Genomic DNA, 12537 nt, shown 5'->3' with positions numbered 1-12537 from the left:
TAAAGAGACACTTTATTAATACTCAGTCCAAAGTTATAAAGAGTATACTTCAAATTCTAATAATACACGGTCATATGTGACTGTATGATCACTGTATGCTCCGTAGTTTATTTAATTTTAAGTTCACCACCATTCAGTTTACCATAATGTTCAAGGCACTTCCTCATATTCTTAGTTTACAGAATTATCATGTTTGAAATTTCAAATATTTGTTTTGGCTCTTCAGCAAGGATAGCTGTACTGAGTGACTTCTTCTGCTTCTTCTGTGGCTGAATGTTATGTAAAATAAATGTAAATATTTATTTTCCCTGTTATAGGTTTTTAGGGTCATTATTGCCACATGTGGCAAGAATGTGGAATTCTTACTTACATGTGTAAGTAATCTAATTTATGTTCTCTCCTGAAAAAAAATTACCCTCTGAAGTTAAAATCAATTGTTTTTGTGCAACATGCCACACTTCACTACTCTCTGACACTATAATTATTGAGCATAGCAGCTTTACCTTGAAAAATTTGTATTAATTACCTAAAAAAAGCTCAGAGCACAATTTACAGTACTCTGACATTTAAAACAAGGAATCTACACAGTTTTTGCTATAAAAGCAATAGGGTAGTTTGTACAACATTTAGTTTTATGAATTTACAGAACATGAAGAACAACATTGCAGCAATCGTAGAAAAACCCGAATTTCAAATTTCAGATTGTAGTGCTTAAACACGTTTAACTGCTTAGGTGTGAATAAATTCATTATTGGCATTAATGAAGAAGATTTAAGAGTTATCTAGCTTGGCTACTCTATGACTAAATACAAGTCATGTGCAAACAGGGTTACTCTGCAATAGCAACGTAAAATTTTGAAATCAATTTAGTAAATTACAGGGATACCAGTGTAATCCCACTGAAATGGGATGATATTAAATAATAAACAACAAAAATATATCATTTGTTTTCCCTGGGAGACCTAAACTAGAAAGGTGTATTTCCTTTTAGTGATTATGTACATTTTCAATGGATTCCACAAACCCCACATACCCGAGATTTCTTGCCACAGTAATGAACACTGAGAACTTTTAAAAGAATAGATCATTCATAGTTATGTGTATTTAATGTGTTCATTCCATAGGGGATGCACAAACCAGTGTGTTTTTTCGTGTTGGTCCCAAGCACGGATAAATGAGGAGGGTTACTTCAGGAAGGGCATGTGGTGTAGAATTTTTCTAAATCAATATGTGGACAATAATACAAATTTCCATACAAGATTGGTCGAGTCCCGGGTTAACAACGACAGCCACCAGTACTGTTAGCCAACAGGGTGCTGGCGGAAATTGGGCTACTGTTGGCTGAAGAAGAAGGAGAAAAAGAGGGGGGAGACGTGTTCAGAGGCAGGAGAAGAGGAGGAAGGTAAAGAGAGTGGAACTGAGGGTAGGAACTTTGAATGTTGGCAGTATGACTGGTAAGGGGAGAGAGGTAGCAGATATGATGGAGAGAAGGAAGGTCGATATATTGTGTGTGCAAAGGACTAAATGGAAGGGTAGTAAGGCCAGGTGGATTCAAATTGTTCTATCATGGTGTGGATAGGAGGAGGAATGGAGTAGGGGTTAACAGCATTTCAAGAGTGTTTTGTAGGTGAAAAGAGTGTCAGGCAGAGTAATGATTATGAAGCTGGAAATTGGAGGTGTGATGATGAATGTTGTTAGTGCATGTGCACCGCAGGTTAGGTATGCAATGAATGAGATGAAGATTTTTGGAGTGAGTTGGATGAAGTGATGAACAGTGTACCCAAGGGACAGAAATTGGTGATTGGAGCGGATTTCAATGTATATGTTGGTGAAGGCAACAGAGGAGATAAGGAGGTGATGGGTAGGTATGGTGTCAAGGAGAGGAATGAAGAAGGTCAGAGGATAGTGGATTTTGGCAAAAGGATGGACATGGCTGTGGTGAATATGTATTTTAAGAAGAGGGAGGGACATAGAGTTATGTACAAGAGTGGAGGAACATGCACTCAGGTAGATTACATCCTATGTAGAAGAGTCAATCTGAAGGAAATCGAAGACTGCAAAGTGGTGGCAGGGGAAAGTGTAGTTAAGCAGCATAGGATGGTGGTCTGCAGGATGACGTCCAAGATCAAGAAGAGGAAGAGAGTGAAGGCAGAGCCAAGGATTAAAATGGTGGAAGTTGAAAAAGGAAGACTGCTAGGTTGAGTTGAGGGAGAAGGAGAGACAGGCACTGGGTAGTAGTGAAGAATTACCAGACAGTTGGGAAACTACAGCAGATGTAGTAAGGGTGACAGCAAGAAGGGTGCTTGGCGTGACATCTGGACAGAGGAAGGAGGAAAAGGAAACCTGGTGGTGGAATGGGGAAGTACAGGAGAGTATACAGAGGAAGAGGATGGCAAAGAAGAAGTGGAATAGTCAGAGAGATGCAGAACGTTGACAAGAGTTCAAGGAGATAAGGCGCAAGGTGAAGAGAGAGGTGGCGAAGGCTAAAGAAAAGGCATATAATGAGTTGTATGAGAGGTTGGACACTAAGGAGGGAGAAAAGGACCTGTACCGATTGGCTAGACAGAGGGACTAAGCTGAGAAAGATGTGCAGCAGGTTAGGGTAATAAAGGATAAAGATGGAAACGTACTCACAAGCAAGGAGAGTGTGTTGAACAGATAGAAAGAGTACTTTGAGAGGCTGATGAATGAAGAGAACGAGAAAGAGAGAAGGTTGGATGATGTGGAGATAGTAAATTAATGGATTAGCAAGGAGGAAGTAAGGACAGCTATGAAGAGGATGAAGAATGGAAAAGCCGTTGGACCAGATGACATACCTGTGGAAGCATGGAGGTGTTTAGGAGAGATGGCAGTGGAATTTTTAACCAGATCTTTTAATGGAATCTTGGAACTTGAGAGGATGTCTGAGGAATGGAGAAGAAGTGTACTGGTGCCAATATTTAAGAATAAGGGGGATGTGCAGGACTGTAGTAACAACAGGGGGATAAAATTGATGAGCCACAGCATGAAGTTATGGAGTTATGAAGTAGTGGAAGCTAGGTTAAGAATTGAGGTGATGATTAGTGAGCAGCAATATGGTTTCATACCAGAAAATAGCAACACAGATGTGATGTTTGCCGTGAGGGTGTTGATGGAGAAGTATAGAGAAGGTCAGAAGGAGTTGCAGTGTGTCTTTGTGGACCAGAAGAAAGCATATGACAGGGTGCCTTGAGGGGAGTTGTAGTATTGTATGAGGAAGTAGGGAGTAGCAGAGGAGTATGTAAGAGTTGTACAGGATATGTACGAGGGAAGTGTGACCGTGGTGAGGTCTGTGGTAGGAGTGACAGATGCATTCAAGGTGGAGGTGGGATTACATCAGGGATCAGCTCTGAGCCCTTTCTTATTTGCAATTGTGATGGACAGGTTGACAGATGACATTGTGATCCGTAGTGATAGTAGGGAGCAGGTTGAGGAGACCCTGGAGAGGTGGAGATATGCTCTACAGAGCTTAGAAATGAAGGTCATTAGGAACAAGATAGAATACATGTGTGTAAATGAGAGGTCAGGGGAATGGTGAGGATGCATGAGTCTAAATACATGGGATCAACAGTACAGAATATTGAGGATTATGGAAGAGAGGTGAAAAAGTTAGTGTTGGCAGGGTTTAATGGGTAGAGAAGAGTGTCGGGAGTGATTTGTGACAGACAGATATCAGCAAGAGTAAAAGGAAAGGCCTACAGGATGGTAGTGAGACCAGCTATGTTATATGGGTTGGAGACGGTGGCACTGACTAGAAAGCAGGAGACAGAGCTGGAGGTAGCAGAGTTAAAGATGCTAAGATTTGCATTGGGTGTGACAAGGATGGATAGGATTAGAAATTAGTACGTTAGAGGGTCAGCTCAAGTTGGACGTTTAGGAGAAAAAGTCAGACAGGCGAGATTCCGTTGGTTTGGACATGTGCAGAGGAGAGATGCTGGGTATGTTGGAAGAAGGATGCTAAGGATAGAGCTGCCAGGCAAGAGAAAAAGAGGAAGGCCTAAGAGAAGGTTAATGGATGTTGTGAGAGAGGACATGCAGGTGTTGGGTGGAACAGAACAAGATGCAGAGGACAGAAAGATATGGAATAAGATGATCTGCTATGGCAACCCCAAACAGGAGCAGCCGAAGAAGAAGATTCCAAGTACATCATCTTTGAATAAAATTTATCACAAAGATTTGGATAATAATAACAACAACAAGTATAAATCACAGACATGCTGTTTAAAAATACCTTTCCATCAAAATTTAGAGAAATATATGGATATGATGCAAAAATTACAAATACCATACAGGTGCTGGTCATAAAATTAGAATATCATGACAAAGTTGATTTATTTCAGTAATTCCATTCAAAAAGTGAAACTTGTATATTAGATTCATTCATTACACACAGACTGATGTATTTCAAATGTTTATTTCTTTTAATTTTGATGATTATAACTGACAACTAATAAAATTCCCAAATTCAGTTTCTCGGAAAATATCAATTAAGACCAATGCAAAAAAAGGATTTTTAGAAATGTTAGCCAAATGAAAGGTATGAATATGAAAAGTATGAGCAAGTACAGCACTCAATAGTTAGTTGGGGCTCCTTTGGCCTGGATTACTGCAGCAATGCGGTGTGGCATGGAGTCGATCAGTCTGTGGCACTGCTCAGGTGTTATGAGAGCCCATGTTGCTCTGATAGTGGCCTTCAGCTCTTCTGAATTGTTGGGTTTGGCATATTGCATCTTCCTCTTCACAATACCCCATAGATTTTCTATGGGGTTAAGGTCAGGCGAGTTTGCTGGCCAATCAAGAACAGGGATACCATGGTCCTTAAACCAGGTGCTGGTAGCTTTGGCACTGTGTGCAGGTGCCAGGTCCTGTTGGAAAATGAAATCTGCCTCTCCATAAAGTTCGTCAGCAGCAGGAAGCATGAAGTGCTCTAAAACTTCCTGGTAGTTGGCTGCATTGACCTTGGACCTCAGAAAACACAATGGACCAACACCAGCAGATGACATGGCACCCTAAACCATCACTGACTGTGGAAACTTTACACTGAACCTCAAGCAACGTGGATTCTGTCCCTCTCCTCTCTTCCTCCAGACTCTGGGACCTTGATTTCAAAAGAAAATGCAAAATTTACTTTCATCAGAGAACATGACTTTGGACCACTCACAGCAGTCCAGTCCTTTTTGTCTTTAGCCCAGGTGAGGCACTTCTGACACTGTCTCTTGTTCAAGAGTGGCTTGACACAAGGAATGCGACAGCTGAAACCCATGTCTTGCATACGTCTGTGCGTGGTGGTTCTTGAAGCACTGAAGTCCACTCTTTGTGAATCTCCCCCACAGTTTTGAATGGGTTTTGTTTCACAATCCTCACCAGGGTGCGGTTATCCCTATTGCTTGTACACTTTTTTCTACCACATCTTGTCCTTCCCTTCGCCTCTCTATTAATGTGATTGGACACAGAGCTCTGTGAACAGCCAGCCTCTTTAGCAATGACCTTTTGTGTCTTGCCCTCCTCGTGCAAGGTGTCAATGATTGTCTTTTGTACAATTGTCAAGTCAGCAGTCTTCCCCATGATTGTGTAGCCTATAGAACTAGACTGAGAGACCATTTAAAGACTTTTGAAGGTGTTTTGAGTTAATTAGCTTAGAGTGTGGCACCAGGTGTCTTCAATATTGAACCTTTTCACAATATTCTAATTTTCCAAGATACTGAATTTGGGACTTTCATTAATTGTCAATTATAATTATCAAAATTAAAAGAAATAAACATTTGAAATACATCAGTCTGTGTGTAATGAATGAATCTAATATACAAGTTTCACTTTTTGAATGGAATTACTGAAATAAATCAACTTTGTCATGATATTCTAATTTTATGACCAGCACCTGTATATATGGGATTAGTTTCACATATATGTGGTTACCCCATAATCAAATGGGTAAACAAAATATTTCTGCTTCCCATATAGGGTATCAGCCAGTCAATCATTCTCTAAACCACTTAATTCAATTCAGGATTTTGAGAAGGCAGAGCCTGCCCTAGTAGCACTGGGTGAAAAGTAAGAAACAGCCTTGGAGAGGACATCAGTAGATCACAGGACACACTCATGCATCCACTCACACTTGGGCTAATCTTGAGTTTCCAATTAGCACTTAGGTCAAAGAAAACCCACACTGACACTGAGAGAAAATGCAAACCCCCAATATAACAGGGCAGGACACTAGATTCCTGGATCCATGAAGCAGCAGCACTAACCACTACACTACTGTGCCACCCAGACTATCAGCAAACTGTCATTGTGCAGAAGTAGGAAAGGACAGATTGGTTGACCAAAGCAAATACATACACTTGAAAATGAAATAAAGACATTACATTTTTCTGACCCTGATATCTAGAAAAGCATTTTAAACATCTAAAAAACGTAATGTAAGTAAATAAGACTTAAAATTAAATAATTCTTCTGGAATGATTCAAAATATCTAGACACAGTAGAACCACATATCAGCAATACTCAGGGTACATATTCTGTAGAGTTTTGGGTTGAAAATGATTCACGAATCCAATTAAAAAATACTACACTCATGGAATAGGCATGTTTTCAAGTAAAATGACTAACCAGCTGCTCACAATACAGTTCTGGCAGATTTTTACTTCAGCTTTTATTACTTGTGTGTGTCATGAGCTTTACCTAATTTGCCTATTTTCTGAGTGAATATAAAAGTTGTAGCTAGGTAAGAAAAGCCATTTAACTGACTTCTTTGTTCATGGACGCCATAAGTGTTTGCAGTAATAACTTTCTAATAGATTTTCAGTTATCCCCTAAAGCAGAACCATATGACTCTGTATTGTTTGGTTACAATAGGATTTCTGTCTTATTACACAAAATATTTAAGTTACCCTCTAGTCCTGTTATACTAAATATTTGCCATAAAATTAGTGAAACGCATAACAGAAAGCATAGCTCTTTACCCAGCACTTTATTTTTTTTCTGCTCTGTATTAACAACCAGCCAGTCCCAGTGCCAGATAATTTGGCAATTCTTCAGAAAGCAAACACAATGTCCTGATTCATGTGCTGTTCAGTAATTGACTAATGACTGGAGACAGATGGTCCACTTTTACAGAGAATAGTAATTTGGCAATAAATCTATTTACATGTTGTATTATTTTTTTCTACAAAAGTTTTAAAAACTTTTTAGATTATGGCAGATGAACTTTCAAGATGCTTTTCCCAAATACATGCATACAAATGCTCATATAGGACTCACGCAGATGTGATAGCACGGTATCTCTCCAGTCCAGCCGTGTCCCAGATCTGTGCCTTGACTGTGAGCCCATCCACAATAACAGTACGGGTGCTGAACTCGACACCAATGGTGGTTCTGCTGTCATGGTTGAACTCGTTTTTGGTGAAGCGTGAAAGAAGGTTGCTTTTTCCAACACCAGACTCGCCAATCAGAACAACTGCAATAAAAGATCATAATCATTAAAATAATTTATTTGAAATTGTCATATGTGCACAACATTATGATGCTGAGCGTAGCTACTTTATGCTTTACATAAATGTATATTATTACTGTGACTAGACTGTGATATCACTGTGTTCCTGTGTGCCTGAAGATCTTTTCAGTTATGTAACACACTATAACTTTTAATTGGTTTAGACAGGATGTTGAAGTTGAGGTTAATTGGGGACTTTAGGTTAGCCTGGTGTGAATGAGTGAGGTGAGTGCATGAATACATCTTGGGGCCCAGTTGGGATATTTTCTGCATTGAACTGGATGTTGCTGGGATAGGTATAGGCCCCTTGTGACTTTATGACTGGATTAAGTGGAATTGAAAAATATAAATCTAAATGTATACAGCAAATACCAATTTTGACTTACCTGTCCCAGCACTTATGAAGTGCACTGTAAAATGCTATTTCATATAAATATTGTCACCAATTGATCTGTGCAACATCCGTTCCACATCACATCATTGCTCAGCTCTTGACTGAGGGTAGCTACTGCAACAGAGTATCGAAAAATGGAACCGAAGATAAAACATTCTAATAATATTTACAGAGCAGAAAACATTAAGATAAGAATGGGAGCATCTAGAGAGCTTTGACTCCAGTAAAAAAGTACACTGATGTCTCTTTCAGCCTAACTAAGCCCCTTCTCTGTCACTAATTCAATAATTTACAGGCATTGTGAGAGCACTGCCTATAAAATCAGTTCAGCTCAAATCAGTATATACTTAGATAGTAACTAGTAAGTAACACTCTGACCTCCAGTCCTTGAAAAAAATGGTGCATTTGCTTCTCACAAAACACAGTATCTCACAGTCACTTCACTGAGATTGCTGCAATGTCCTACACTGCCATCAAATGTCACTATGGCTCTTTTTCTGACAGATATGCTGCGTGTTTGCACGACTGTTGTTTTCTTGTCAGCCATGTCACTTGGTCACTTTACTGCTCGGCATGTGAAGTACCTGAAGCCTAATAATATGGCAGAGCCCACAACTCCACTTTTTTGGTCAGGTATGACTTTTTGTTGTGCTTGGAGAGTATAGCTTTAAAACCGATCAGTTGGCCTGTACAATGTGCATCATTGTCAGCAGAACGCATTCTGGTTCTTTTCCTTTCAGCAATGTTTTTCCCGTCAGCCATGGCACACGCTTGCCTTTGCAACTTGCCATGAGAAAGACCAGAAGCTCAATTTCATGGCCAAGTAAACCCACACATCCAATTTATGGGTCACATTACACATATCATAGCATAAGGTTGACTGAGACCAAGATCAAGGCTCAGGGTTTCACAGGTTTTGGTATGTCAGACAGACAACCTTTGGCATTTTATATTTTTATAGATATTTTCCAAAGAAATTTATAAGTACTTATACATATTTACAAATATAAATCAAAAATAGATACGAAAATTACAAAACCGTGAAACATTTTCTGTAATAATTATATGCACTTTATTAAAACAGATGCATCTTAAAAAGATGTGTATATTCTCAAGTGCTTCCAAAGATGGAATTTACTCAGTATCAGTTTATAAAATTAATCAAAATGTAGGCAAATATCAAAGAATGTAACAGATGGATGTTGGCAATTAAGAGAAGGAAATCAAACCCCCTTCATAACAACATTACTGGTCAAAATAAGCTTTGAAGCAAGTAAAATCGATGTACTGTATAGCTTGCTTATGCACTTCCTTGGGGCTTGGGGCGTTCTACGATAGGAAACAGAACATGCTAGTGTTCATAATCAGGATGAGCAGATGCTATACTTCATTCCATGACTATAATTTGGTCTGGGACACGTGAACATTGCCACTTGTGTAGGATCAGCAGTCTGGTATGGGTAGCAATTAAATCTTTTAATCAGTGCCTTCAAATCTGAAAATGAAATTGAGCTAATTTAAGTCTCAAGATACAAGCATTTTTAAAGAATTGTATAACTGCTTTAAGAAAATGAAATTCTAGCTTCTCTTCTTACATTGTAAATGGACAGACAAGCAATCTGTTGTAATGATTTGCATATTGAATATGCAGAAAAAGCAGTTCTCCACCCACCACCCCTTGCAAAACTGGTACAACCATCCTTCCTCAACATAACAACCTAACTTTTTAGCTTTCTTAAAAAGGCAAACAGTGTTTAGAAGCATGATGACAGATGCTTACTTGTGAATATTCAACCCTCAAAGTACACAAGCAACTCCCTTATCCATGACATAAATCAATGAAACAAAAGTGAGCTCAAAGCTGGAATGTGGAGGGTGCTGAAGCATTGAGGATTTTTAATATAAGCTGTAAAGTCACTTTTCTTAAGTTTCATAAACTAGGAATGTTTTTTTTGAAAACTATGTTCAGAAAAATCTCACTGTGTCAGAGATTTGGAACACAGAGACATAAAGTCATCACTGTTTTACCTTAAAGACACTTTGAAATTTTAGCTTTAAGTAATAAATATGTATTTTATATAAATATGTGTCTGTATTTAAAAACCTTGCAAAGCACAATATGAATAGATTGAATTGTTTATATATACAGTATATATATATATATATATATATACTGTATACAGTATAGTCACTCATGTGTGCATGGGAGACGGTTTACAGGCTCAAAGAGTGTAATTTCTCAGCCGGACCAGGGGTTGGCACTGACATTTAATCCTCTCTCCTTTTGTCCCTCTGCAGACCAAGTGAAGACTGTAGCACCACCTCAGATCCACTCACTGATGACATCCTGTCTCTTGTCCTGAACCCACCTTTTACAGACGTCAGTTCCTTTTCCAGAATTTCTGATTACAGCTCTTCCTGTTCCTGTAATATATATAGGGCAGACCTTTATTGTTAGCTCAGTTACGTTTTGAAGTCCACTTTGTAAAGACGTGTTTTCTTTATTTTACTGATTTTTTCAGTATAAGAGGTGGACATCCCTGAACCCTTTTGTACGTCCAGTCTGCTCTTTATTATAATATATATGTATACGCAGTTGAAAAACATTCATCCATTTACCAACCTGCTGAATCCAAACACAGGGTCACGGGGGTCTGCTGGAGCCAATCCCAGCCAACACAGGACGCAAGGCAGGAACCAATCCCGGACAGGACACCAACCCACCGCAGGACACACACACATCCACACACCAAACACACACTAGACTCGCCAATCCACCTAACCTGCATGTCTTTGGAGTGTGGGAGGAAACCCACGCAGACATGGGGAGAACATGCAAACTCCATGCAGGGAGGACCCGGAAAGCGAACCCGGGTCTCCTTACTGCGAGGCAGCAGCGCTACCCACTGCGCCACTGTGCCACCTCAGTTGAAGAACAGGCATATTTAAAGCCAAAGACATTTGCAGTGAAATATGTTTCAATGCAAATAATTTTTCTAGTTTAGATGTTTTCAGGACAAATCTGAATGCTAGCACTTATTGTATTTGGTTTATTTTTATTCTGAAAATTACTGCTGTGTTAACTGAACATATATACTGTGTATACTTTTTTTTTTTTTGCTTTAGTGCAGTGATCTCTAAATTCCAGTCCTGGAGGGCCACAATGGCTGCAGGTTTTCATTCTAACCCTTTTCTTAATTAGTGACCTGCTTTGGCTGCTAATTAACTTATTTTGAATTAATTTTAATTGCGTTGTTTTTTAAGATTTCTTCCATGTAATTTCGTCATTGTTCTTCTGAATTGCTTCATTTCTTTCCTTAAACAGAAATGAAATGTGAAGTGAGTGAGCCAACAGAAGACCAACTAAGTCAGGTACTCAAACTCCAACCAATTTTACTCCAACCTGTTGCTTAATTAGGCGCCAAGCCTTGTTGTTAATTAAACCCGTTGTTTAATTGAGCTAGGATTCAGCTTGTTGCTGCTCTCCTTGTGCTATAGCATACATTCTCATAATTGTTGCGTTTTTCTTTACTTTTCTAAGACCACTGTTAAAATGTTTTGGGGACCTAAGCAAATCGGCATTCCTGAGACCTCCACCCTTTTTTATTTTCAGATATTGTATGATGGGCACAGTTTGTTGGTCATGTTTTGATTCATTTTGTTTCTAATTATTGTTTGGCTGCTAATTAAAGAAAAAGAAACAATTATTGAGTCTGAGTCTTCAAGAGCAAGTAAATTAAAATTAATTCAAAAGTAAAAGGAACAATGCCTTCAAAATAAGTTAATTAGTAGCAAAACAGGTCACTAATTAAGAAAAGGGTTAGAATGAAAGCCTGCAGCCACTGTGGCCCTCCAGGACTGGAGTTTGAGATCGCTGCTTTAGTGCAAATATTGTGTCATATCAGAAATAATACCAAGGCTTGTTTAAGTGCAATTTATCAAGTATGTATGTATGTTTTATGTGTTGCAATGGTCTCCTGTTGTTTTTTGTCAAGATATTCAATATGTCAAGGCTTACTGGACCTATTTATACTCATAAACTTAACAAGCACATGTGTCTTTGAGCTGCTGAATGAAACTGAGTACTGAGAATAACACATACAGACACATGAAGAACAAGCAGAGCTCACACAGAGAATAGACAGAGTCTGAATTTCTGTCCCTGGAAACAGCTGCACTGCACCACCTTGTCTACCTTACAATCAGTGACGACAGTTAAATGTATTGTTATGCAATGAGAACAGAAATGGGTTGACTACTTAAACAGGTGGATGTAGTTAAAGGCAATAGCAATGGTATTTTAGTAGTTGTAGTAATCGCAGTAGCAGTATTGTCCTGTGTACAGAGAAATTCTTACTTCCTTGTCCAACTAATACATAAATGTCCGGAACTTTGTTAGGTAGAAAAATCTGGAGCCATGAGTGTCTCCCTAGAGCCAATGTATAAAACCCCCTATTTATGAGTAACTTCTCTTTTACCCAGTAAAACTATCTTAATTTATCTGCAGCTGAATGGAAAATGTGAAAAAAATGCACAAAACAGGATCCCTGAATGTAACCAACTGCAAAAAAGTTAAAAAAGAAGACACTGTTAAAGAACCCATTTGCACAGAAACTGTACAGTAATTCAGTTG

The 12537-nt window shown here is 38.8% G+C and overlaps 1 protein-coding gene and 1 long non-coding RNA gene across 3 annotated transcripts in view; one reads left to right on the top strand and one right to left on the bottom strand.

Moving 5' to 3' along the window:
- rab25b (RAB25, member RAS oncogene family b) overlaps positions 1-12537 on the bottom strand; it is a 65576-nt gene that overhangs the window by 19674 nt on the left and 33365 nt on the right. The window contains exon 2 of the mRNA XM_039752572.1: positions 7279-7474. Within this exon, the coding sequence (XP_039608506.1) occupies positions 7279-7474 (196 nt within the window). The remainder of the gene's footprint in view (positions 1-7278; positions 7475-12537) is intronic.
- LOC120528414 overlaps positions 1-12537 on the top strand; it is a 55640-nt gene that overhangs the window by 28240 nt on the left and 14863 nt on the right. For both annotated transcript variants that reach the window (XR_005633517.1, XR_005633510.1), the window contains exon 2: positions 10203-10284. This is a non-coding gene — a long non-coding RNA (uncharacterized LOC120528414). The remainder of the gene's footprint in view (positions 1-10202; positions 10285-12537) is intronic.

The sequence above is a fragment of the Polypterus senegalus genome, chromosome 1 (genome assembly GCF_016835505.1).
Source record: "Polypterus senegalus isolate Bchr_013 chromosome 1, ASM1683550v1, whole genome shotgun sequence".
Classification (NCBI taxonomy): domain Eukaryota; kingdom Metazoa; phylum Chordata; class Cladistia; order Polypteriformes; family Polypteridae; genus Polypterus; species Polypterus senegalus.
This window is presented reverse-complemented; position numbering and strand designations above follow the sequence as displayed.